At 52.5% G+C, this 27,755-nt stretch overlaps 2 protein-coding genes across 9 annotated transcripts in view; one reads left to right on the top strand and one right to left on the bottom strand.

Annotated features, from left to right (window-relative positions):
• PITPNM3 (PITPNM family member 3) overlaps window positions 1-2,322 on the top strand; it is a 107,030-nt gene extending 104,708 nt beyond the window's left edge. For all 8 annotated transcript variants that reach the window (XM_084822765.1, XM_084822762.1, XM_084822759.1 and 5 more), the window contains one exon: window positions 1,277-2,322. In XM_084822765.1, coding sequence (XP_084678891.1) covers window positions 1,277-1,582 — 306 coding nt within the window. In that variant the 3' untranslated portion in view covers window positions 1,583-2,322. The remainder of the gene's footprint in view (window positions 1-1,276) is intronic.
• A 10,008-nt stretch (window positions 2,323-12,330) lies between these two features.
• Window positions 12,331-14,805, bottom strand: LOC146335108 (C-C motif chemokine 5-like). Its single transcript, XM_084822766.1, has 3 exons — window positions 14,698-14,805; window positions 13,135-13,237; window positions 12,331-12,695 (listed from the first exon to the last, which is right to left on the bottom strand). The coding sequence occupies exons 1-3, from the start codon at window positions 14,771-14,773 to the stop codon at window positions 12,608-12,610; spliced, it is 267 nt and encodes an 88-aa protein (XP_084678892.1). The 5' UTR covers window positions 14,774-14,805; the 3' UTR covers window positions 12,331-12,607.
• Between the last annotated feature and the right edge of the window lie 12,950 nt (window positions 14,806-27,755).

Here is a 27,755-nt window from a genome sequence, read left to right as displayed (position 1 = left end):
AGCCTTCCCATACTGTCACTGGGATACCCAAAGTGGCCATCAACAACCACTAAAAATCATCATAATGCATTGTTTTTTGACATCAAATGAACAGATAAGACAGCAGATAATCATCCCACCTCTAAAAGAGCAAAGGGGATACGAAGAGCGGGTCCCCGAAGGCAGGCTGGTGGAAATAAAGCCATCCATCTATGCCTGGTATCTGGATGCCCACCAGAAGGGGACCTGCTGGATCTCCCAGAGGAGGGAGATCCACCCCCTGGGCACAATACTTTCCGCCTGTCAGGGTTGGATCGGGGCCCAGAGAGCCCCAAAGCAGTTCTGATTCTGAGGAAGAGATAGAAACAGCGGGAGAGGAACCCGCACGCTGTTCAGAGGAGCAGCCAGGGGGAGAGCCCCCTCCCGGTACACATTCCTGAGAGTGATAGTGACCCTGGCAGGGAGAGGGAGGAGCAACAGCAGTTTCTGGACACTAGACGCTGGTGCACTGTCAAGCACGATATGGCGGGCGCTGAGAGGAGGCACTCAGCCCGCTTGGCATGTCGGCAACAGCGGCGCCCCGATGCCCCACGGGAAAGGGGTGGACTCTCTCCTCCTAGCTCATATGTACAGAGGTTTCCCGCCATCCCCTCCAAATGGAGATCAACTGATTCCTAAGGTTAGAACCCCTGAGTAGGAAGCCCTCTTAAGTCTCACTCATAGGATGAAGCAGTTAGTATCTGTAAGTGTCATTAGGTTGAAGGGAATAAAGCCTTGGAAAAGAGCCCTATTGTCTGCGTGTTGATTCTGGCTACCTGAGGATTTCAGAAGGCAGCAGGGGCGACCTCCTGACACTGCCCCAGGGGAGGGAGATCCACCGCCTCCCATGTGCCCCCCCACACCTCTGCCAGCAGGGGAGCTCCGAGACCTGTCAGGGCACACAAGAGGAGCAGCCCAGGGGCTAGGGCCATTGTCCCTCCAGGCGGGATCAGGGACCTGTGACTGACCTGCCTGGGTTGTCTTGCCCTGGAATCCGCCTCCCTCGACCTGGTGCCTTCCAGACACTTTGGACGCCATCTTCCAGCAGCCCCGGCCAGCATGGCCAGCAGTCAGGAGGCCTGGGAGTGGTTGCGCAAAACGTCTGGAGGGGCTCCAATGGGGTTGGAACCTGCAGGGCCGGGACTTCAGGGAAACAGCCGCACGACCCAGGGGTGACCGTGCGCTGTTGCTGTATTCCTCCAGCTTCTCGTCTTCCTTCCTTCCTTCCTTCCTTCCTTCCCCCCTCTCCCGGCTACAGTTTCTCAGCGAGGGCTACGCCACCCACTTGGCCTGGCTGGAGTTCGGCCTCCACTCTCGGCCCAAGAAGAACAGCGCCCGCATGATCCTGCGGAAAGGCAGCTTTGGCCTGCACTCCCAGCCCGACTTCCTGCACAAGCGCAGCCACCTCCGGAGGACGATGTCTGTCCAGCAGCCCGACCCGCCGTCTGCCCCCAAGCCGGAGCGGGCCCAGAGCCAGCCCGAGTCGGACAAGGACCACGACCGGCACCTGCCCCCCATCGCCTGGATGAGGGCGGGGGCTCCGAAGTTCGAGTCTGCCCCGTAGCGGGCGCCGCCGTGGCTCGTGCATCCGGGGAGCGGGGGCGCCGGCCCTCCAAGGCGCGCGCGGGCCGCTTTGGGGGCCAGGCAAAGGCGAGTGGCCAGGGTTGTGACAGCCCTGGCAGCTTCTGTCCCCTGGGGGGAGCTTCCCATTCTTCGTCTCGTCTGGATCCACCCGCGAAACTTTGAGAACAGAGCGGGCGGCACACACCGGCTGCCGCCTCTGGAGGTGGTGACACCGGGCAGGCTGCAGAGCTGGTCTTCCGATGTTTGCTTCGCTTGCAGTAAGCGGGAGGGGGGCAGGCTGACAGCCGTTAACCCTGTTTCTCGGATGAAGCGGCCAGGGCAGTGCCAGAGACGGCATCGGCAGCACTTGGGAAAGGGAGCTCAAGCACGGGGGAGAGGGGCAGCGCGGCAGCCATGCAGAGAGGGCATCTCTTGGGCACCAGAGACCTTTTCCTCCGGACTGGACCGTGGGGCTTGTGGCTCTTGCCAAAGTCGGCCTCGGATTACGAGAGGCTCATCGGTAGAGGCAAAAAGAAGGGAGGAAGTCAGAGAAGACGGAGAACTTGGTCTTTCTTTGCGGGGAGCCGCAAAGGGAAGACACCTTGGGGGGCGGGGGTGGACACAGGTGCCCCTGCTGTGTTCTAGGTGTGGCGCCTGTCTTTGCAGATGCACAGCTGCACTCTTTGCTCTGAAAATGGAACCACACTGGAGCGATCCGTTTGATAAACCAAATAGTACCGGAAGTCCGTGTGCATCTCTTTCCCACCCCCCTGCTGAGGCCTCTCAAGCACATGTCTGGGCTGCTTCAGAGGGTGGCGTAGCCTGCACATTGAAGTCGCGCACGCTGTTATGTCTCATGAGACGTGGTTGCTGCTTCCAGTGCTTCAAGCGAGGAGAAAAGGTGTTGCCCTTTCAATATTAAATATGGATCTCAAGTCAGTGAGGGAATTGTACACGCAGACATCCTCACACGCAGACGCACACACTTGTGCACAGTCAAGTCCCCCCTCCCACACACACACACACACACACACACACACAGTTGGACATCACCTTAAGGTGGCCAGGCAAGGGCATTCTCCATGGCACTTTTGTCTGTGAAAGCGGAACTGAGGACCATGTCTGGCGCCTGATCCACTTCCAAACTCTGCCCCAAGGGGAAATCCTTATGTAGGGGCAGCAGGCCAGGCACCAGAGTGCAGGAGAGTTGGGCCAGCAGGGGGCAAGTGGCGTGCTCTGCGCATCATGTGCTGCTGGATCGTGGGCTTGACTACAGTGGCTATCCCTAGATCCCTGGCAGGAACTGACACTCGACACCGCAGACAGGCCGGGCATTCTCGAGTCCTTCCTCCCTTGCTTTTGCCCATTTTGGTGGCGGAATCCACCCCTGGCTGAATGAGATTCGTCATGTGCTCGGCACATGGCCATGGGGCCGTCCGCCTGCCGCGCAGCTTCCCTCCCCACGAGCTGCATGATGTATTTCCCCCAGTCCCCCCGCCCCACTCAGAGCCCGCTCCAGCCTTCCTGGGTCTGGCAGTCTGGCCGCGCCGCTCCCCCGCCGCCTCCACCTCAAGCGAGGAGCGCCCACCGCGCGGGGAGCTTGCCGGGGGAATCCAACCGGGAAAGTGCAGAGGCACCGGGAGGCCTCCGCCTCGTGAGCCAAGGAAGGGCTCCCTGTCACCTGCCTGCTGCCAACCAGCGCCGCTGGGCAGCTGACAGTCCCGTGGTTTTGAGAGAGAGAGAGAGCGAGGCGCATTTTCCTCTCCTGGCTCTCACTCTCCCCCCACACCCTCCGTGAGTTCATGGCTCTCTTACCGTGGGGCTCCTCCGCTTCGCCCCGAAGCCCTCCACATGGGACATGCCCTCTGGGCCCTCTGCTCAGTCTGACCGCCCTCTTCTGTAGCTTTTCCACGCCGCCCCCGTCGGGTGACAGCGGCCTCCCTGCGAGATTTCCCAGGGTGACGCGCCTCAAAAGGGCAGCTAATCATGCCGTGCTTTTCGTGAGCTGCCCAGAGAGCTTCAGCTATTGGGCAGTACAGAACTGCAATAAGTAAGCGGGGTTTCAAGACAGCCAGGAGGGGCAGTTAGGAATGGTGTGAATGTTCTGTCTTGGAGTCAGTGGCAGGTGGGGGACCCCCATCCCTACTGGGGGAGTGGGGGGGCTTTAACCCTGCAGATTTCCTCAGCTGCTGTTCACCCTTTTAACAACATTCACAGGGTTGCTAACCACACCTTGCTTACTGAGCCAGGCCAGGTGATGGGGGACGTCTTTGACCTTTTGCATTGGTGCATCAGCCGGCAAAGTGGGTGGAGCGCAGTCTTTTCCCCAGGGGAGGCCTCCTGCCCCTGTCCTTACACGCTTGTGGGCAAGCCCAGAGACACCCCCAGGACCCAGCAGAATGGCCACGGGGCTTCATGCCTGGTGCCTCGGCAGCTCTGCAGCCCCAGACACGGTTGGGGCCCCACTCACAACTGTCGCGAGGGCTGGAGCCCCAGAGGAAGCGGAGCCTGACCCAGAGGGGCGCCTCCAGGCCTTCTGGAGTGGAGCCCAGCGGGGCTCTTTGTGCAGCCAGAACAGCAGTCGGGCTGTGGCGCAGCAGAGCCCCTTCGCTCCACGGCCCGCCCCGCAACAGAGGCCCTTACAAGCTGCCGGGGCACGCCCTCAGCCCAGGGCTGCCAGAACCTGGGGGGAGACGTCTGCCAGACCGTGTCGCTGGCCCCAGCTGGTGCGCGCCGGGTTTATTGTTCTACTGATTTTAAACATTTCTATACCACTTTCTAGAAAAGCCAATCAAGGCGGTTTACACAAAATCCAGAAAATGCAAATGACAAGCAAAAAAAATGTAGCTAAACATTAAAAACCACCTTAAAAACCGTAACAACCAGTAGCTTCAGAACACCAAATAGTTGATCGAGGAGATGTGTCCTGGCCCCCCTTCCTGACTGCAGCGCATGGGGACCAGCCATGGCTCCAAAGACTCGGCGCAACACAAGAGAAAGCCCCGTATCACAAGTGAAGCTCCTCCTCCGCTCGGATCTGCAGGCACGTGGCGCCACTTTCCATTCCGCCGGCTTCAGGGTGTCTGTTCAGCCGCACAGCGCGGTTTGCCCCCACGGGCGCTCCCAGGCTGTCCTGTGGGCAGCAGCCTCAGCCCTGCAGGCCGGTGCTGTGCCAGCATCCAGACCTTCCAGACCTAGCAGACTGCACAGGATTCTCCCGGGGGGCTGGCGTTTCCCATGGCCACGTTCTGCGTGGCCTGCAACACTTTGTTGCTTCCTTCTCTTCACCCTTGCGCTGCCCTGAGCACCCTCTTGCTGGCAGGGTTCTGATATTTCAGGATAGTCCCAGAGAAGCTAGGTCTGGAGGGAGCCAGGGTGAGGACAGTTAAGCTTGCAAAAGAAGAGGCTGGGAAGGGGCAGGCAACCTTCAAATGCAGAAGGCTTCCTAGATGTAGGGGAGGGCTTAGTTCTGCTTTGTCCCAACTTAAGCAAGGAAGGCCAGGATCAAAAGATTCATGCTGGGCGTTGTGGGGCGGGGCTGGAGTTGAGTGCCAGGAGGGCAAAGGGAAAGGCAGGTTTCTTTGGGAAAGGTCTTGAAAGAGCCATCCACATCTTGCCAGCTGAGAAAACCCGGGTGGTGGGGTTGACCCGTGAGGCAGGGGTGACGGACTGAACACGGTTCCTAAAGGCCGCCTCCATCTCCCTGGGTGTCCGCTGCTGGAGATGAAGGGAGACGGGCCTTCGGCTGGCTTGTGATTGCTGCCGATGCTTTTATTATGCCATGATTGGCTGAATCAACCCATCTGAGCTGCCTTCTGCACCCTCATCGATTACTGACAGTTCCCCAAAATGGTTAAATGCCTCATTGATGGTATTCTCTGTTCTGGGGCCCACATTTCAGCACTCTTTTATTGGGGGGGGGGGTGTTCTTAAGTCTGTGATTAATAATGGTGGACTGTTCAACATGTGTGTTTATAGGAAGACACTTTTACAGCTGCGCTGTGTGTGTTTGTGTGCGTGCAAGTATGCGTGTGCTGTGTATATTCACATCGGTGCTTTGGTAGCGCTAACTTTGCGTAGCAACAATTCATTTCTTACCCTATTGTTTTGTTCAAGGGTTTGCTGCCCTGTTGTAGCATTGTCAGAAACAACGGACGGTTCCAGATTACAAGTAGCACTGTTGATCCAAACTCGAGCCTTCGCATTAGGAAGCTCTAAGGGAATTGTTGGCTTTGTGGCCATTCTAGTGCTGGGGGTCACCTGTTTTGCTTGGCCAAAGTATCGTGTGGCTTGCCTTTCTCTGATACCAGGCATGGAGTTCTGCCAGGCATTTGAAGCCCAGGCGAATCATTTTGCTAGTTGGCATCTGCAGATCAACCCCTGTTTTTCGTGATCCCAGTGGAAGGAAAATGAGAGCATGCGCCAGTCCCTTTTAGAGGCACAGCAGTTGTTTGACACATGCCAGGAAGGGGTGACCAAAGGTGTGTGTGTGTGTGTGTGTGTGTGTGTGTGTGTGTGTGTGTATGAGGACACTGACCATTTATGATGCTTCCTTCCTGCTCTTTGGGGGCTCCAATGGAGGCTTTGCTGTGTGACCCAAGGTTGTCCTTACCAAGAAGCCACCCCCGTCGTCCGAATGGCCATGCTGGCTGCCGGAGGATCATCCTCGCAGGGCGCAGGTTGTCACAAGGTTTCCCTGCCGAAGAGTTGCTGCCAGCTCCAAGCAGGGAGCCTGAGTGTGCCAGGTTCATGTGGTGTCTCTCCCGCCCACTAACATGGATGGCCTGGGCTGGGACAGGCTATAGAGCAGGGGTGCAGAGACCCAGGCCTGGGGGCCAAACCCTGCCCTCCAGGGTTATCCCAGAAGGACATACCTCCTTCCCCTTCCCCTACCCCCTTTTCCTCAGCCGCTGAGTGCTGGGTGGTCCCTTGCTTTTGTGCAGTTCCCACTCCACCCCAAAGGCTGACAAGCCTCTCCAGAGGCTTTGTTACTGGCAGTGAGAGCTTGAAGCTAGAAGAGGCTGGCATTTTGGCCCTATCCCTTTTGCCTTTGGCCCCACCCACCACTGGAACGTGGCCCCCAAGAGCTTCTCCAAAATGGCATTCAGCCCTCGGGCTGAAAGAGGTTGAACACCCGTGCTCTAGAGGGACAGTATTTCTGTGGTAAAGCATCCACTTTGCATGAAGAAAGCCCTCCGTTCAGTCTTCAAATGTTCTCCAAACGTTGGATGTCTATATTTGACACCTAACTCTATTTAATTTCAGTATTTGATACTTAGAATCATAGAAGAGTAGGGTTGGAAGGGGCCTATAAGTCCATCGAGTCCAACCCCCTGCTCCAAGTCGAAGCATCCCTGACAGATGGCTGTCCAGCCTCATCTTGAACGCCTCCAGTGTGGGAGAGCCCACCACCTCCCTAGGTCACTGGTTCCATTGTCGAATTGTTCTAACTGTCAGGACGTTTTTCCTGATGTTCAGATGGAATCTGGCTTCCTGTCACTTGAGCCCATGATTCCATGTCCTGCACTCTGGGATGATTGAGGAGAGATCCTGGCCTTCCTCTCTGTGACAGCCTTTCAAGGACTTGAAGAGCGCTATCCTATCTCCCCTCAGTCTTCTCTTCTCAAGGCTGAACAGACCCAGGTCTTTCAGTCTCTCTTCATAGGGCTTTGTTTCCAGTCCCCTGATCATCTTTGTTGCCCTCCTCTGAACCCTCTCCAGCTTGTCTGCATCCTTCTTAAAGTGTGGTGCCCAGAACTGGACACAGTACTCCAGATGAGGCCTAACCAGTGCTGAGTAGAGGGGAACTACTACTTCTTGGGATTTGGAAGCTATGCTTCTATTCATGCAGCCCCAAATAGCATTGGCCTTTTTTGCTGCCACATTCCAGTGTTGGCTCATATTCAGCTTGTGGTCTACGACAATTCCAAGATCCTTCTCGCTTGTAGTATTGTTGAGCCACGTATCCCCATCTTGTAACTGCGCATTTGGTTTCTTTTTCCTAGGTGCAGAACTTGGCCTTTATCCCTATTAAATGTCATTCTGTTGTTTTCTGCCCAGCGCTCCAGCCTCTCAAGATCACTTTGAATTCTGTTTCTGTCTTCCAGGGTATTAGCTATCCTGCCCATATTTGTGTCGTCTGCAAATCTGATCAGCATTCCCTGCACCTCTTCATCCACATCCTTAATACAAATGTTGAAGAGCACTGGGCCCAGGACTGAGCCCTGCGGTACTTGAGAGGAGAAGACTGAGGGGAGATATGATAGCACTCTTCAAGTACTTGAAAGGTTGTCACAGAGAGGATGGCCAGATGGCCTTTTTAGGCCCCTTCCAACCCTACTGTTCTATGATTCTATGATCTCTTCTCAATCATCCAAGAGTGCAGGACACGGAAGAATGGGCTCAAGTGACCGGAAGCCAGATTCCGGCTGAACATCAGGAAAAACATTCTGACTGTTAGAGCAATATGACAATGGAACCAATTCCCTAGGGAGGTGGTGGGCTCTCCCACCTTGGAGGCATTCAAGATGAGGCTGGACAGCCATCTGTCAGGGATGCTTCGACTTAGATTCCTGTACTGAGCAGGGGGTTGGACTTGACTGTCTTATAGGCCCCTTCCAACCCTACTATTCTATGATTCTACCCCACTCATAACCTTTCCCCAGTTTGACAAGATCCCATTGATAAGCACTCTTTGAGTCCGATTCTGTAGCCAACTGTGGATCCACCGGATCATTGCTTCATCTCGCCCACTTTGAGCTAGTTTGCTCATCAGGATATCATGGAGCACTTTGTCGAAAGCTTTGCTTAAGTCATGGTACATTCTGTCCACAGCATTCCCAGAGTCCACAAGGGAGGTGACCTGATCAAAAAATGAGATCAGATTAGTCTGGCAGGATTTGTTCTTGATAAATCCATGTTGGCTTTGAGAAATCACTGCATTGTTTTCAAGGTGCTTGACCATTCATATTCTGCAGTATGTGAAAGTAGACATGCAATACAATGTACGATTTGACAGTATTAATATCCAACATGCAATGCTGGTGCTTAGTGGTTTTCAGACTCATTACCTTCAAGGCATCGCATTCCACATTGGGCTCTGCCACAGAATTGCATTCACTGCAAGGGGTTCTGGGGGCATGTGCGAGGTGCACACCCAGTTCGCATGGAGCAGCACTGTTTGCTGTTGTGAACGTGGATGAGCACTCTTAAACACCCAAACTCTACATCGTAGAGAAAGATCAGAAGTCTTGAGCAGAATCTGCATTTCAGAAGATCTCCTAATTGGGGGATCTCACAAATTTCCACAGAGGGTAGGCTGAAAACCACTGGAACATCTCATTTATCACGATTGGATATTGGCCTGCAAAAGTATTTAATCTTCAGATTTGGCAGCGGACAATAGCATTTGATAGCTAACAGCATGCAACGGCGAGGAGTGTTTGATGGCTTGTGAGATTTCAGGGTCCCCAACTGAGGGACCCCAGTGGGTTAGGGTTCTATGAACAGGGGCGACCTGTTTGACCCAGAATGCCCAGCACTCACCCCAATGGGATGACCTGGTCATTGAAGCAGTTTCAAACCACCGTGGGTTCATATTGCTGCTGTGCCCTGTGCAAAGCTCCATGGGGAATGATGTTGCCCCCCGAACATAGTGATGAAATGATGGATGATGGTTTACTTGCTAAATTTCTGTGTGCTGGAGGCAAAGGGGCCGGACTGCAAAATAAATAAATAAATAAATAAACCACAGTTTAAAAACTCACACCCCACACTAGCCATCCTGCTGCAGTTGGAGTCCTTTAAAAATACTCACACACCCCAAGTCCAGTTGATGGAGCTGCAAGAATCAGAAGAGGACCGTCCCAACACACATCTTTTCATCAAGAACTGGGATGCCAGAAAAATGGGCTCTTTTGGGTGGAAAGGTTGTTCTCGGTTCCAAGTCTGAATATCTACTACCTGCCGGGAGACACCCGCATATATGAATGTTGTCTCTCGAATCTTCGGTACTTTTCCAGCCGCAGAGAGCAAGAGTGCTTCAGGATGTTTTCATCTCTTGCCAGTTTAACTCAATGTACAGCTGTGAATTTCTTACGAGAAGCTTAAAGGGCAGTGCAGGGAGGGGAAATAAGATTTTTCCACTTGGTGTATGTTTTATGTCGAGCTGGTTTTGACAAGTAATGTCAAATAAACACCTCCTTTGCCTTCCAGTATGTATATTTTGAAGTTCCTTCCTTCTTGTGCGGGCGTTTTTCTGTTGTTGGGGACCCCCCCTTTCCTGATGAATTGCTTTGACATTCAGCACACCGATGAAATAAAGCGCCTTCTTGGTCAGGACTTTTGGGGTTTTACTGGTTTGCTGTGGGTTCGAACTCTGCATGTGTGAAAGTGACCCTTCCCTAGGCAGCCCTGTTCCCACAGCCCCTGGCGCTTCGCCCAGGATGGGCCCTTCAGCCCTTCCGTGGCCAGATCAGCTCCGCAACCCCGCCTGGTGCCAACAAACAAGCACTTTGCCTTCATCCAGCCCTTAGAAAGGGGCCTCTGTTCCGAGATGCTTCTGTTGTCACTGGGTTTTGCAGGCACCACTGCTGGGGAAGGGGACACCTGGCATGCCCCTGTGACTTGGGAATGCTCATAGAATCCCTGTTGGAAGGGATTTCAGAGATCACCTTGTCCAACTCCGCTGGCCATGCAGGGAATCCTCTACCGTGTGCAGCATCCTTGATGGGTCAAGTTTAAAGCCTTCCTGGCCAGGTTTGCCCAGCATGATCTTCCCACCCCTCCTGGGGTGCAGCCGATCTCCTGCCAGACATCCTTCAGAATGGAAGCAGGCAGGTGGGACCAGCCCTGGTACCCCTCCCTGTCTCCTCCCCTCCCTCTGAAGCAAAGCTTATCAAGGGTGCAAATGTATCTGCCCTCAGTATGCCTGCCTGAATCTCTGCAACTACACATGGATGTGAGAGCCCACCACCCTCTCCTGGACAGCAATCCCACAGGGAGAGAATACCCCCGCCTTGCACACACACACACACGAACCATATTATGAAATAGACCACCATGGGGGGCAGCGCATTTTGTTTTCCCAATTGCTTCTGCTTGTTCCGCCATGGAGCAAAATGCCACTATGGGAAGGGACAGCTCCACAGTCAGTCGCCTCTTGGGGACCACCTGGTCCACAGCCAAATGAGGATTCTTTTCAACCTGCCCGCAACACCACCAGCAAACAGCCATTGAATGCCTCCTCAATCCAAGCTGTTTCCAGACGAGGATTTTCTGGTGCGATCGCCCTGCCTTGGGTCACTGAATTTTACAGGGGGACCAGACAGTGCCATCTTCCACCCATAACCCTCCCTCATTTCCCCACAGGCTCTCCTCTCTTTTCCCTCAGCCCAAAGGATCCACCCAGGAGTGAAAGATGCAAGAGCTGCTTGAGGCCTTTGGGTTGACAGCAGTTGGAGCCTTTGGTCTGGAAGCGGCATTTCATATTTGCTGTCCTGTCCTCAAGGAGCAGATGGGGAGGTGTATTTTGGGGAACCTTCATGCACCCAGATAGGCTGGAGGGAGGGGCCCTAGAGGCTCATTGCTCTTTGGGGGGTGACATGGCTGGGAGTAAAGTGAGGCAGCAGGGATCTGGTACCCTCTAACAGGGGGCCTGCTGGAGGTGGGAATTCAGTTGGTGCCACTTCTCTCCCACTTCATGGTTAAATGCCTAGTGCTGCTTTCCCGCTTTTCATTTAGTGACAACAGAAGGGCCATTCTCCAGCCTAGCTTTAAGCCACAATGACGCTGATGATGACAGCAAGGCCTGCCCGGAGACACGCTCTTTAATATTTCACATCTTTTTCAGGGCTGAGTGCTGTCATGTCGCCGCCTAACACAGAGCCCAAATGCCAACAAAGCCATCTGAAGCCTTGCTGTATTGTTCAGACGCCTCTTCCTGCCTTCACCTCTCCCTCCCTCGTGGTGCAACCTGAAGTACATCACTGCACCCTGCAGCTGTGTCCAGCCTCACTTTCTTTTTCTTCAAAATGGTCTTGGCCCTTTGGGTCCGATTAAGCCATCCAGCCTTACCTGATCTCCAAGGCCCAAATGGGGCAGTTGATTCTGATTTAGTCAGAGGGACCCCCCCCCCAATCTGTTCCACCACAAAGATTTGCATTCTGCCAAAGAGCCAAAGCCAAGCTGGGAGCCTTTGACATGGGCACACACCTTGCGCCATTAGGTTACCTGCGTGACCTTTGCATGTTTAAAGCGATGACAGATAACTTTTATAGAGCCAGGGGACAAGCTGGGAAGAGCCCCCACAGCATTATGTACAAGTGGTTTCCTTTCTGGGGCCTAACCAGTTGGCAGGGGCAGAATTTTGTAAGTTCACAGGGAAACTTTCCCCTGGACAGCACCAATTGGCTAGTGCCCACCTTGATGTCACCAAAATGATTTCTCCCTCCTGCAGTCCTCAGAGTAGTTTTGCTCCCATCATCATCTCAAAGGAGAAAGTGTGGAAGTACATAACCATAGATGTGGTACTTTAATACATGTCACCAGCAGGGGACTGACTATCCGAAGGGAGAAAGACCGAGTCTGGACCAGCCTTTGCCATGGAAAGGTCTGCCATGCGCCATGCACAAGGCAGGCCAGAGATCCCAGTGACGCCGCTTTGGATCGCTCGCTTTGCTCCAAGACATGGACTACAGCAGAAGCCACCCCCTGAAGGGGGTTGCAGAGTGACACAGTCTGAGGCACACAAGGGTTCCTTATCATGAGATTTATTATTCACACTTCAGATCTTTTTGGCAACAATTCAAAGAACCTTTACACAATCTAACTTCCCTTTTAAAATAAAAAATACATAAAAATATTAAGACATAATTTAAATAGAATACATTATTTGTTCTAGACTAAAATAAACAGTCAAGTTAATAGTGCAATTGTCCAGACAGGATCAAGTGAGTCCAGCCCAAAGAGACGCTACTCCCTCATTCCTTCTTGTGAGGGAGATGCAGGCAGAGGCAGGGGGATGTTGTCAGTTTTGGGGCAAGCGGTTCAAAGCATTCTTGACCCACGACGCATGGGGATCAGCGCAGATCCGTCTGTTGCCTTTTGTGGTAAATCTGCAAAGACGACGTGTAGTTTTAGTCAAAAGCTAGAAACTGGGAGGGAGGCAATTCCTTGCCTTGCAGTAGCCCCAGCTCAGAGCTGTTGTGGGGGCGGGGAATCATAGAACAGTAGGGTTGGAAGGGGCCTACTGCGCCCCCCCCCCCGCCCTTAAGGCCCTCCTAAGCTTCTTCCCATCAGGGGAACCTTTCTGAAATGTCATTGCATAAACTGGTTCCAGAGCCGCTCCCCTAACTAGTGCCCTCCAGATAAGTTGGACTACAACTCCCATCATTCCCACCAGTTGCAGCCCAACACATCTGGTGGCATCAGGTGGGGGAAGGTGCTCTGCTGCCAGCACCTCATCAGGCTGGGTGGGGGAATCACAAATCAAAGGAACTTTCTTCACATCCCTGATTTTTTTTTAGACAACCCTTTAAGTATCTTAATACTTACATGACAGCTGACTTGGCACACTGGAAGTTTGTGTATTCATAGGATTTCAGGAGCTTCCGTGGAATTTCTTTCTCTGCGAAGCTGAAGCAGCAGAAGCTCGGGTCTGTGAAAGAGATGGGGGAACAGAGTGATTTAGAAGCTGATCTCTGGTCTGGCTGGGGTGAATTAGCAGCTGATCTCTGCATGTGTCTCCCCTTAGACTCCCCATCTGATAAACCAGGATTTTAGAACAACTACCATCTCGTTGCCTAAGCTGGGTAGATTTTCCTTCGGGCCGCCTTGACTTTGGACCAACAGGAAGCAGAATGCAGAGAGCCCCCCTGCGCCCCTCCCCTGCCGGGCCTCTTAAAAAATGAGTTCCAGTCTGGGCCATAGCTTTGACCTTCCACTTTCAGGTGTGAAAACATCAAAGGCGAGCCCAGCACAGGATTTCCCAGAAGGGGTGAGGGTCTCGGGAGCTCACTCGACTGATCCGACGTGGGAAGATTGTTGTGATGGCATGCACACATTGCTGACTTGACCTACCAGCACAGAAGCACCTGGAGATCAATTAATGCAGCAATGCGGATCACACAATAAGCTGGTGGTGTGAAACCTCTGCCACGGATGGATCCCCTTGCAAAAAAAGTCACTTCTGTTCAGATGTGCAAAGGGAAGCAGACGCAGAAGGGCCCAGGGGGAGCCATGCTGGCTTGGACCAGAGGCCTGTGCGGTCCAGCGCTCTGCTCACACAAGGGCCAGCCAGCTGCCCCAACGGGACGCCCACAAGCAGCACAGGGGTGCAATTCAGGTCCCTCCTGCTGGTGTTCCCCAGTGCCTGGGGGACACAGGCATCCTGGCTCTGATTCTGGAGGCAGCGCCTAGCCCTCAGGACTAGGCGCCAGATCGCCACTGACAGCCTCCTCCTCCTCCATGATTTTGCCTAACCCCTTTTTAAAACCATCCAAATTGGCGGCCATCACTACATCTTGTGGTAGCGAATTCCACAGTTTAACTCTGTGCTGTGAGAAGAAGACCTTTATTTTAATGTATTATTATTTATATGACACTTACATTCCACTAAACATAATAAAATCCCAAAGCGGTTCACATATAAATATTAAAAGCACATTAAAAACAATTCCAGCCACAACCGCGCAACGCGAGGCGCAGTCAGACGGAGCGCGCGACTCATCGCGGCCGGGGAAGCCGGGCAGCGGGCGCGTCCCCAGGAGGCGCCCGGAAGGCGCCGCGCTGCCCGCCTGCCCGCCTGGCGCTCCGGTCTGCCCGGCCGGACCCCGCCGCTCCGCCTCCCCGCGCCCCCGCCGGCGCCACCCCTCCTCGCCGGGCCGTCCCTCCCGGCGGTTCGCGCCCGCCCCGCCCCGCCCCGCCGCGCCCCGCCGCCGGCGGCTGCGCGGGCTCCTCCGGCCACGCGCCTCGCTCGCCTCGCCCGCAGGCCGCGGCCGGGCGACGCTCCGGCCAGGCTCGGCCGGGGCGGCGGCGCGAGCGGGGCGGGCGGAGGCCGCGGGCTGGCGGGCGGCGCGCCTGGCCCGCTCGGCCGCTGCGGGGAGCGCGAGCGCCTACCGTGCTGGGCCCGGGCGCCGGCGAGCAGAGCAGCCGCCAGCGCGAGGGCGGCGAGGGCGGCCGCGGCGGGGCTCATCGTGGCGGCGGGCAGAAGCTGCCTTCCGGGGCTGCCTCCGGCCGCCCCGCGCCCCTTTATACCGGCCGAGCGGGGCGGGGCGGGGCGGGGCGGGGCGGATTTCTCGGAACTGGCCGTGATGCCGCTTCTCGCAGAAGCCCTGACGGGCCGCGTTCTTGCCGAGTCCGGGCAGCCGCGCGAAGCCCTCGGGGCCCCGAAAGAGGAAGCGGGCGGCGGGCCGGCAAGGATCCGCGGCAGTCCCGCCTGCGCTCGCGGGGCGGGGGCGCCGCGCCCGCCGCGGCTGTGAGCTCGGGCATCGGTGCCTTGGCAGGGCACTTGGAGGGGGGTGAGCGGCAGGGCGGCCGGGGGCGTCGCGAGCAGTCCGGCCGGGCCACTCGCCCAGCCCCCCCGGCCTCCCCACTCCGCGTGCGCCACCCCAGCGCCGTGCCCATTCTGGCCGGCCGAGTCAGCCCTGCCCCACGCACCGTCTGCTGGCCTGCATGGGCACCGGCACCGGAGCAGGGGGCCGCCTTCACTGCTGGGGGGCGGGGAGCTTCAGGGGCGACATGCGGTTCAGCAGCCTGCAGCGTGCACTTCCCTGCTGATGCCCCACATCAAATCGTCTGACTTGAGCGCTGCTTATCAATAGGCGATTTTCCTACATAAGCATCGCCTCCATGTAGGGAAATTATGCGCCTTTCATACCAGCACATGCGTGAAGAATTTGAGGCTTGATTGCCACAGAATCAGAAAAGAGTTTGCCAGGTCCTTTTTGACCAGATGAGGAGGTGAGCCAAGGTCTCTGCGTGCCCAGATGTTGTTCAGTCGTTAAGTCGTGTCTCTTCGTGACCCTGTGGACCAGAGCACGCCAGGACTTCCTGTCCTCCGCTCTCTCCCAGAGCGTGCTCAAGTCCATATTCATTGCATCGGTGATGCTATCTAGCCATCTCATCCTCTGCCGTCCCCTTCTCCTTTTGCCTTCCGTCTTTCCCAGCATCAGGGTCTTTTCCAGGGAGTTTTCTCTCCGCATTAGGTGGCCAAAATATTTGAGCTTCACCTTCAGTATGTGTCCTTCCAATGAGCACTCAGGGTTGATTTCCTTTAGGATTAACTGATTTGACCTCCTTGCAGTCCAGGGGACTCGCAAGAGTCTTCTCCAGCACCACAGTTCAAAGGCATCAATTCTTCAGCGCACAGCCTTCCTTATAGTCCAGCTCTCACAGCCATACATTACTACTGGGAAAACCATAGCTTTGATTAGATGGACTTTTGTCAGCAAGGTGATGTCTCTGCTTCTTACTATGCTGTCTAGGTTTGCCATAGCTTTCCTCCCAAGGAGCAAGCGTCTTTTAATTTCATGGCTACAGTCACCGTCTGCGGTGATCTTGGAGCCCAAGAAAATAAAATCTGTCACTGCTTCCATTTCTTCCCCTTCCATATGCCAGGAAGTGATGGGGCCAGATGCCATGATCGTAGTTTTTTTAATGTTGAGCTTTTGCACTCTCCTCTTTCACCCTCACCAAGAGGCTCTTTAGATCCTCTTTGCTTTCTGCCATTAGGGTGGTATCATCTGCGTATCTGAGGTTGTTGATAATTCCCCCAGCAATCTTAATTCCGACCTGTGATTCATCCAACCCGGCATTTCTCATGATGTACTCTGCATATAAGTTAAATAAGCAGGGCGACAATATGCAGCCTTGTCGTACTCCTTTCCCAATTTTGAACCAATCGGTTTTTCATGTCTGGTTCTTACTGTTGCTTCTTGACCCTCGTACAGGTTTCTCAGGAGACAGGTAAGGTGGTCTGGTACCCCCATCTCTTTAAGAATTTGCCAGAGTTTGTTGTGATCCACACAATCAAAGGCTTTAGCATAGTCAATGAAGCAGAAATAGACATTTTTTCTGGAATTCTCTTGCTTTCTCCATGACCCAGCGAATGTTGGCGACTGGATCTCTAGTTCCTCTGCCTCTTCGAAACCCAGCTTGTACATCCGGTAGTTCTCGGTTCACATACTGCTGAAGCCTGGCTTGTAGGATTTTGAGCATCACCTTGCTGGCATGTGAAATGAGCGCAATTGTACGGTAGTTTGAACGCTCTTTGGCATTGCCCTTCTTTGGAATTGGGATGTAAACTGACCTTTTCCAGTCTTGTGGCCACTGCTGAGTGTTCCAAATTTGTTGGCATATTGAGTGCAGCACTTTAACAGCATCATCTTTTAAGATCTTAAATAGGTCACCTGGAATACTGTCATCTCCACTAGCTTTGTTGTTAGTAATGCTTCCTAAGGCCCACTTGACTTCACTCTCTAGGATGTCCGGCTCAAGCTCAGTGAGCGCACTATCATGGCTATCAGGGACATTCAGATCTTTCCTGTATAGTTCTTCTGTGTATTCTTGCCACCTCTTCTTAATCTCATCTGCTTCTGTTAGGCCCCTGCCTTCTTTGTCCTTTATCATGCCCGTCTTTGCACAAAACGTTCCCTTGAGATCTCTGGTTTTCTTGAAAAGATCTCTAGTCTTTCCCATTCTATTGTTTTCCTCGATTTCTTTACATTGTTCATTTCAGAAGGCCTTCTTGTCTCTCCTTGCTATTCTCTGGAATTCTGCATTCTGTTGGATGTATCTTCTCCTTTCTCCCTTGCTTTTCTCTTCCCTTCTTCCCTCAGCTACTTGTAAAGCCTCATCGGACAGCCACTTTGCTTTCTTGCATTTCTTTTTCTTTGGGATGGATTTCGTTGCTGCCTCCTGAACAACGTTACGGACCTCCGTCCATAGTTCCTCAGGCACTCTGTCTATCAGGTCTAATCCCTGAAATCTATTCCTCACCTCCACTGTATATTCATGAGGGATATGATTTAGGTCATACCTGAATGGTTTAGTGGTTTTCCCTACGTTCTTCAATTTAAGCCGAAATTTTGCAAGAAGCAGCTCATGATCTGAGCCACAGTCAGCTCCAGGTCTTGTTTTGACTGACTGTATAGAGCTTCTCCATCTTTGGCTGCAAAGGACATAATCAATCTGATTTCGATATTGACCACCTGGTGATGTCCATGTGTAGAGTCGCCTCCTGTGCTGTTGGAAAAGAGTGTTTGCTATGATCAGCGTGTTCTCTTGGCAAAACTCTATTAGCCTTTGTCCCGCTTTGTTTTGTACACCAAGGCCATGCTTGCCTGTTATCCTGGTGATTTAGTGACTTCCTACTTTGGCATTCCAGTCCCCTATGATGAAAAGGACATCTTTTTTTGGTGTTAGTTCTAGAAGGTGTTGTAGGTCTTCATAGAACCGATCAACCTCAGCTTCTTCAGCCTCAGTGGTTGGGGCATAGACTTGAATTACTGTGATGTCGAATGGTTTGCCTTGGATTCGTACTGAGATCATTCTGTCGTTTTTGAGATTGTACCCCAGTACTGCTTTTCCCACCCTTTTGTTGACTATGAGTGCTACTCCATTTCTTCTAAGGGATTCTTGCCCACAGTAGTAGATATAATGGTCACCTGAATTAAATTCGCCCATGTGCCCAGATGGCCTGCTGCCAAATCTTGCTACCACGGCCCTCTTCCTTTGCCCCTCGGCGGGGGACACAGGGGCACGATCAGCACAGGAGCCAATCTCCGCTGTAGCGCACCTTTGGTATGCGACGCTGCCATCCTGCGCCATGACTGTAGCCGTGCCGGAGAGAGTAGCATGTAGCCTTGAGTGCCACTTTGCGGGGCACAAATCAAATAAATAGCACACACGCAAAGAGGGATGCTTAATACATGCATATGAATGAGCTGTTCCATTAATCACCTCAGGCAAAGTAGATTTTAGTGGAGACTGTTCAAGGGAGCCAGCCAGGCACCAGTCCTGAAGTGCTGAATAAGCCAGTGATGTTGTTGTTATGAGTCACTGTGATTATTTATTATGTTTCTATAGTGCTCCATAGCCGAGGCTCTCTGGGCGGTTCACAAAGATGTTGCAGGCCTGTGTGAAGCAACCCCAAGATAAAATTCAGTGGAAAGCAGGACAAGACGAGACTCTTTTAACTTCCACTTAGAATGTTAAGAAAAACAAAGCCATGAGAGAGAGAGAGAGAATCTAAAATCTGCAGTTGAGCAATACCTCTATTAGGAGCAACCAACATGGCACAAAAGATTGTGCAGGCTTTCCAGTTCTCTAGAACTCTTCGTCAGACTAGGTGGTACTGAAAAAGAGGTGCGGTGGAGGAAGAAACAATATAATCCAGAAATCAAGTTGTGGTCTGGAGAAAAGGCACAGTTTCAGTAAGAAGATTAAAGACTTAATGAATGAGCACAATCTATGCATGTTTAGATGGGGGGAGCCTTTTTTTTTTTGCATAGGGTTGCACCCTTAATCCCAGGTAGCTATTGCAGGTGTCAGGTTACATCCAGCATTCTGGGACTAAGAAGCAAGGGCAGAACCTTGTTTCTAGGATCTGTATCTTGCTCTGGGAATTAATTGACACACACCAGTCCCTGGGTAGTTGGAGAGCAGAAGTCAAGAGAAATATGACAGCCTCTGTAGGAGCAAAGCCAGACAATAAAAAAGGTGAAAAAGTCCACTGAAGCCCAGTGGCGTAGCTTCGCCTCATGGAGGGAATGGCACCCTCAGAGTGCACAGTCCCAGTGAGAGGGCCATGCACTTCTCCCAGGCTGGAGGGAATTCCAGAGATGGTCGGTCCACCACTGAAAAGGCCTGTTCTTGGTCCACATCCACCTGATCAACCTCCGTGGAGGCCAGAAAGCCGGGCCTCGGCGGCCAGCCTCAGACATGAGCAAGTTTGTACAAGTGCAGGAGGCCCTTTGGATAAGCTGATCCCAAACTGCTTTGCAGGTGAGAGACCTCAGCCCCGGGCCCCTTGGGTCCAAAGGCTCTCTGACAAAGGGCTGCAACTGACCCTTGCAAGACCACGGCCAGTCAGAGGAGACAGTCCTGAGCCCGGTGGGACTGGCTCTGTGTAAGGTGGATCTCCTGCATCCTGTCCATGCATTCCCTGAGCAGTGAAGGTCCAGGGGCCACCCAGCCCAATTTTGGCTTGCTTTGGGTGAAAGAGCCCAGGAAACTTGAGACATTTTGGCCATATCTGCTTTATTTACAGAGACAGGAATGAAACAAGCGGAAGCGAGCAGCAGGTCACATAACAGAAGAGGAGCTATGGTGGATCAGGCAAGAGGCTCTCCAGGACAGCATCCTGTTCCCACAGTGGCCAAACAGATGCCCAGGAAAACCCCCAAAGCAGGACAGGAGGGCAACAGCACCCTCCCACTTGTGCTCCCCAGCGTACAGCCTCTGATACTGGAGGTGGTGTAGAGCCGTCAGGACTAGTAGCCACCAAAAGCCTCCTCCATGCATTTGTCAAAAACCCTCTTAAAGCCATCCAAAGTGGCGGCCATCACTACATCTTGTGGAAGTGAATTCCACAGTTTAACTCAGCACTGTGTGAAGAAGTCCTTCCTTGTATCTGTCCTGAATCTCCACTGAATCTTCATGGGATCAGCTAGGTTCTAGTTCCCAGAGGGAAGCACTGTAGGCTGTGTCCCCAGATGCTTCCAGCTCACAGCAGTCTCTCTAAAGGAGCCTTGCTGGTTGGGGATGATCGGAGTTGTACTCCCAACACCTCTGGACGGTACCATGTTGGGCATCTTTTCCCCATATAATCTGTGGGGCTGATGTTTAGCGAGCAAGGATACCAGGCCCCTATTGACTCCCTTTGATGAGGAAGGGGCTGTCATGGCTGCAGCCTTCCTGTCAGTTGGGGAGGGGGGATACTGCCTTGACAATGCACCCTGGTGCTGCAGTCATGCTTAGACTTTGATGGCACCGGCTGTTCCAGGCTGGCTAGGAAGCAAAGAGGCTGCTTCACATGATCTTCTACAGGCGCATCCTACGACCCCCCATAAACACTGAGGGTCGACTGGAAATGGTCACCCTCTCAAACACATGCCTGCATTTTTGGAACCATTCATAGATTGCAGAGAAACGCACCTGGGCCTGCTGCAGCACCAGCGCAATATTTCCATCAGATAAGCAAGCATTCTGCCATTGCCATCTTACCTGTTTAAAATCAGAAAGGTTGAAGCTGTGCACGCCTCCAGAAGCTCTTGGAAGGCTGCGGGGAGGCCTGTGATCATGTCCACATAGCAGCACTGCTGTTATGGAGTCTCCCTTCCACCCCTGCCACCCCAGTATCCTTGGCACATCCAGCCCGAGTTGGATCCTGTGTCGCTCAAGAGCTCGCTTCTCACCCGTGGAATGCCTGTGCCTCCCGATGCAGTTCCTGCTCCTCAGTGTGTTTCTCCGTCAGTGGGGCTGACCCAGCTACAGAGTCCCAGAGATGGACAAAGGAGGAGGCACTGAACTGGGGCCTGAACCTGCCTCCCAAGTTGGTCCTTCGGCAGACTGGGCAAGAGCGCCCCTTGATCATCTGCAGTCAAAGCACGGCCAGCTGTGGAGGGCGCTTCCCCTGGCTTGCAGCTGCTGCTGCTCTCTCTTTTTTAATCTTTTGTTCATTCAACTTTGTCATCGTAAATTACAACCGTTTACTATTATATTGTATTACATAAAACAGTGTGGGGGGGGGTTGTATGTAAACTGCTTAGAGATGTAACATTAAGCAGTATATAAGTAATACTGATTAATAAATGTGAATAAACTGAGAAAACCCCTGGAGTCCTCAAGCACAAGCTCTCATTTGGCTCCAGGTCGGCCAGGCAGGAGACACGGGAACATTGGAAACCTGCCTTATCCTGAGCCAGGCCCTGGTGCATCTGGCCCAGTATTGTCGACGCTGCCCAGTGGCAGCAGCGGCTCGCCATGGTTTCAGGCAGGAGGCTTTCCAGCCCTACCTGGAGAGGCTGCTGGGGATGGAACCCGAGGCCTTCCGCATGCACAGCAGGGGCTGTGCCACTGCGCCACAGCCCCCTCCCAACTGAGCCCGCGAGCAGCGGCGTCTCCACCCTGCTCAGGGCTCTGAGCTGGAAGCCTCCTCTGGCGCTGCCTGTGGGCAGGGTCCACCGGGGCTCCTCAGGGCCCAGCCACAGCAGAGATGGTGCAGGAGCCGCCTCTGACGCCAGAGAGCTGGCATGACGCAGCACCCCTTTCATCCCAGGCACGAGAGGTCCCTGACTCAGCTTGGCGCATGAAGATGAGCCCCAGCCACAAAGCCTGCAAGAACGGCCAGGAAAGCTGCCCACCCATTTCTTCTGAGCCGCAGGAGCTGAGCAGCCAAGGGACAGCTGAGGCAGGGCGCCTGCCCCCGGTGTGTGGCGTCGTGTGGAGGGTGTTGGGCAGTCACCGCTCTCCGGCTTCCCGAAGCATGAACTCAGTGAGCCCAGCATGGTCTAACAAGGCACCCTTTTCCTGGGAACTTGCGCGACTTCCATGGGTATTGACAACCTGTTGCCAAGCCATGCTCAGTGATGAACGTGGCGCACGCTGCTGACACGTGTGCAACTCCGCAGTGAAAGCAAACCCAGTAAGGGCAGGAAGGTTGTTGCTCCCAATACTGGGATCTGCAGCTGTGAGGCCCCGTGCCTGCCTCTGGAAGCCTAGGAGGGCTCGCTCCCCTCTCGGGGCTTGTCTCGTGCTGCAGCTCCCTGACTAGCCGCAACTCATTCTGAGGGGTTCCCAGAGAAGCCGTGTGAATTTGGGCAAGGCAGTATTGTATTGAGTAGCATAAGAACATGAGAAGAGCCAGGCTGGATCGGACCAAAGGTCCATCTAGTCCAGCATTCTGTTCAGACAGTGCCAACTATGCCCACAGGAAATCCGCAACCAGGACATGAGCGCAATGCAGAAGTAATTCCCATTGTGCTCAGTGAGGCCTGTCCACTGTGTGCCCACATCAGAATTTACAGAGATCCCTGTGAATTGACATTTAAAGCCTGTAAAGTGCTTTACCAAACCTGCGATTCTCTGTGGCTTGGTTTATTGCCTTGGCAAGTAACTACTTCACACCTTCCTTATAGAGACCCTGCAGTTAGAAAGGGGGCTGGTTTCCTAGCCCTGTGTCCCCCTCCCCTCCCCCGTGTTTCCCAGCACAAGCATATGTGTGTCTACTCGGAAGTAACTTCCATTGTGGTCAATGAGGCTTGTTCCTGAAATGCAGGTGCATCTGGACCTTCAGGGGAAAGAAGAAAGGGGGAAGGGGTGAAGCCTCTCTTACTGGCGGAGCAGCCCCTGCCAGTCAGATGACGTTCACTCCCGCCCCCGCCCGGAAGTATCTGTGAAGAGTAGGGATGTCGGAGGATTTATCCACGAATCTCTGGGAGGCCGAATGCCAACGCAGTCGGCCCCCCGAAATTGGTGGAGAAACGGTCCCCCCCCCCCGGGATGGGACTTACCTTTGTCGAATGTCCCTGGCGGCGGCGGCTGGTCTTCTGACCGGCAGCTGCAGCTGCCATTTCCAAGTAAAAAACAAACAAACGTGATGGGCTACGTAAAGATTTACGTAGCCTATCACGGCTGACTTTGGGGGGGGGGAGCGCGTATGCAAATGGCGCCCATGGGCGCTGCCATTTGCATACGTGCTTTCCCCCCCCCAAGTCAGCCGTGATAGGCTACGTAAACATTTACGTAGCCTATCACGGCTGACTGCAGGGACGCAAACAGTGGCGGCTACGGCCGCCGCCGTTTGCGTCCTGGCAGGAGACGAGATTCGTGGCCGGAGGGACGGGGCGTCTCCCCCCCAGCCAGAATTTCGGTGGGGAGGGATAGGGCGCTTCCCACCCCGCCCAGAATTTCAGGGGGAGGGGCGGAGCGCCTCCCCCCCACCGTGAAGCAAGCTGCGGGACCAGGTAAGGGACTTTCGTCCATCCCCAGTGAAGAGATTATAACTGGTGCAGAGCACTCCCTCGTGGAGCCCTACATGGACCAAACTGCAGCAAAGCTGATTCCTTTCTTAAACAATCCAGTGCTCCTCCATTTGCTTCTCCTTCTGTTGCTGTGGAGACATGGTCCAAGAGAAGGAAAACAGGACCAGGGCCAGGAAAACTAGGCTGTGAGGTTCTTGGAGCTGAAAGAAAAGTGCTGCACTGGCACTCTATCGAGAACAGAAGGCTTTATGAACCCCACTCGTAGCCGGCCATCCGTGCCTTGCTCACCAGTACACATTTATTCATGATGAGTCTGGACTCTTCTGCATCTGGGGAATTCCTCACACGTGGCCTGAAACTTTCAGGAAAGCAGAGGTGAAAGATATTTTGTGAATTTTTCATCTAAATTGTTAGCTGTTGCTAATGTTTTTGATGATCATATTATTATGCAACTGCTTAGCCAGGCATGTAGTAACTGGGGGGGGGGGATGAGGGCATTGCCCCCCAAATGATAGTTCCGTCCCCCCCAAATGAAATTTTGGCATTTCAGTAATTTAGAACTCCAGCAAAGCTTTTACAGTTTAGGCAACCAAAGAGAGGTGGCAGGGCAAAGTCCCCAAGGGAACGCAAACACAGCAAATATGTGGTGTCTGTATCATTATTAGATGGTCTGTAGTCGCAACACAGCACAATGAGAATTACATGGAAGTAACTAGAATGAAGTAGGAATAGGCACGTTCCGAAAAATGAGGTTAATCCATGCAACCAAAGTTGGGGCAGAAAAACAAACTGGAACGTTGCTACAGAAAGACTGCAGGAAATGAAAAGACGAGATGGGAATTAATGTGGCCCATTCAGATGGATAGGTGTGAAGTGAACACAAAGCTTGATGGCTGCGAGTTTGCAGCTGGAGGAAGGGTGGGTGGGAAGAACAGTGCTGCTACGCAGTGCAGAGCACCTCCCCCTCCCCTGCCATGCTCAGCCAGCCTCTTTGGCGGCCGGGGGGGGGGGGGTGTTATTAGTGCAGCTGGTGGGTGAGCTGAAGCCTTTGGGCCTACTCTATGCAGCAGCCTACCCTAGTCCAGGGCAGGACCTGAGAAGAGGCAGTGGGGTGAGTGAGCGGGCTCCCCAAGGCCCAGGGAGCCTGATGAGAACCGTACTAACTTAGACCAGGCAAAGGGCAGCTGGAATGATGGGGGGGTCTTCCCCAGTTAGTTAAAGAGGTTGAAGCAGAGGTCCTTTCAGTCCTTTCAATCCTTTCAAGCTGGCTCCCTTTCAAAATGGTTTTGAAGCGTATAATGGGGCTAGAGCCTTAGTTGCAACAGTTTTAGACCTCCACCCAGCTGTGCCAATGATCATTATAATTCACCTTTTCAACTTTTCTCATGCAAGCGTATGTACTGCCAAGACAGGGTGTGTGAGATTTGCTGGTTGAGCCATCAGAAGCAGTGTCAGCCGGCTGGCCCAGGGCCTTTCTGCGAAACAGACTGTGTGCTTGCACAGTTAATTCTAGCCCCTGTAGTTCAGAGAGACGTATAGTTCCTATGTGACATGCTGTCAAGCATTTCCTTATGAACAGTGATGTTTATAGGTATTCAATTAATTTTCAGAGTGAACACATATTATTTTACCTTGGCTTTCTCTTGATATGACTGCTATTGTTGCTGTTACTGCTGTTAACATTGTTGCTGGGCTTTTTGTTGGCTTTTATTGTTGCTTTTATTGTTTTGATGTTTTTATCACTTTTAATATTTTAACTGTTTTTATGCATTTTATTGCTGTGAGCCGCCTTGGGCGGGCTTTTGCCCTGAAAGGCGGCCAAGAAATAAATAAATAAACAAACAAACCTCTTAGCTGCTTTCCTGGCATGGCAAAGGAGACCGGGTAGTTAGTTCTGGGAAGCAGCTGCCCCAGGAGAACTGAACTCACAGTTGTGGGGCAGTTGAGGCTTAGTGGAAAACAGCCAGAATGAGAATACAGGACTACATGGAATGATCCTGTGGGCTCTTCCTTTTAAAACTAGAACATTAATTTAATTAAAATAACTAAACTCTTAAAATTGATTCAGCCAGCAAATGCTATTCATTTTCAATGGATATTTCCCAAGCTCTTGCTGTCATAACAGTTTTGGAAAAAATTACATCACTACAAAATTATGGCAGTTTTCAAAGCAATCTTGAAGAAGCGAGACTGAAGGCAATAGATGAAGGAGCAGAAGTGAAGAGGGAAAAAGCACCGTGAATGCGGGTGAAGAAGGGGGAGACAAGCTCTGATGCTCAAGAAAACAAAATGTATTGCACTCGATGCATTTCGGAATGCTTCCTTCCTCAGGAGCTATAAATCCAACCAAACACTTATATTAAAAATACTGCCTTATGGATAACAACACGTTGCTATATTACAAAATTTCATTAAACCTTTTTGTATACAAACGTTAAAATTTCACCACCCAAAGCCACTCAAGAAAAGAACATTTCCCATTTACACATAGGGCTGATCTACACTTACGGGCTTTTTCGCTTCCAATGAGGTTTCACCGCCTGTCTTTCACACTACGTGGTACCCGCCTCGAACTGGAACCGGAATTTCACGCTTACATGCTCCCGCTTTCAATACCCTGATATCCCGGTATTTCCCCTTCATGTGCTCTGATTTTCCGCCTTCGCTGCCATCTCTGGCCGCAGTCCCCTCCCCTGCCTGTCCATATATGGCGGTGTTCGTATGTCCCTCCTGTCCAACCACAGCTCTCGACGTCCCCAGGTCGTCTTCCAGCTACTGATCGCATTGCTTCCTCGGCACTCAGTGTTTCCTCAGCAACAAGCAAAGGGCTGGATGTGCGCGATTGTCTGGTCTCGGAAGCCACGCAGGGTCGGCCCTGGTCAGTAGTGGGATGGGCGACCGCCTGGGAATCGGGCTTCCTGCATAGAGCAGGGTGTTGTTCTATCCCTTCAAATGAGACTAAGTTTTACCCCCTTCAGCTTGTTTTTTTTTTAAATTAAGGCATTATGTTCGAAGAATCGTGCCTTCTCCACAATTTTTTTTTTCTAATTCAGGCGTGATCTTCGAAGATTCGAAGCATGGTGGGCATGGAATCAGCAGAAACGGGAAGAGTTTCTGATCCTCCAATGAGAAATTGGAGGATCCAATTTCTCATTGTCTTTAAGAGCAGGAAGACAGCACAGCACTCGAGTGTGAACCAACCTCGCGCATTTGGTGAAGCACCGCAACAGGGAAAACGGGTGAGCGTGGATAATCACGTTTTAATGCGAGAGCATTTAACCCAACGGGACACTGAATTCATTGCGATGACGGGCCCAGTGTAGATCGGCCCATAGTATAAAATACTCCCACACATTACTTTTGAACTTGGGAGATAAAGTAAGCGGGAGCTTTCTAACAACCGCATGGCTTTTTAACAAACACACGAATGAGCAGTCATTATATCAACGCTCATCTTTCGAACAAACACTGACCTTATACAAGCTGTTTGATCTCTTGCTTTGAAATACACAAATGTTCATACTTCTGGACACTTGCAAATGCTGTAGTTGAGGCCTGGTGCTCTCACATCAGGTGTGGAGCCTGAAGCACGCCTTATAGAGCCTAGAAGATTTAAAGCCAAACACCTCCCCACTGTATCTTCCTCCTATTATGCCTTACAGATAACATTTCACATGTGGTATTTATGGTTAATATTGCATGTTCTTACAATCGTCTAATTTCATTTTTCAGTATTGTATCATGTTATGCATTATTTCGGCTGATCCAAATTCTTTTTCTGCCTTTATTTAAACCCTGAGAAGAACAAATCCTCATTGAGTCCTATGGGCCACATATTCAGGAAAGGATCCCAAACAATTCCTTTTTACTCAATAATCTTTCATCCCCATTTTCAAACCCTTTTCAATAGGGTTTGTTTATGTTGTTTTTCACTGAAATACTTGACCGTTGGTGGTCCTGCCCTTTGATGTCTTCGATTATACAGATGCTGTCCTACTTGGAGCTTTAAAGGTCTCGAGGTCTTGCCAATGTAGATCTTGTGGCATTTCATTATGCAATGAAATTGTATAAATCACTCCTGAGGAGTTGCATGTTAGCAGGTCAGAGATCTGGATGAGATTTCCAGTGCTTGGGCTCACAAAAAATGTTTTCTTTTTGGTGAATTTACAGTATGCACAATGGCCAGAGGAT

The sequence above is a fragment of the Heloderma suspectum genome, chromosome 16, assembly GCF_057233095.1.
Source record: "Heloderma suspectum isolate Gila_16-S chromosome 16, 16-S_ref, whole genome shotgun sequence".
Lineage (NCBI taxonomy): Eukaryota > Metazoa > Chordata > Lepidosauria > Squamata > Helodermatidae > Heloderma > Heloderma suspectum.
The sequence above is the reverse complement of the archived record's forward strand: the minus strand, read 5'-3'. Positions and strand labels throughout refer to the sequence as shown.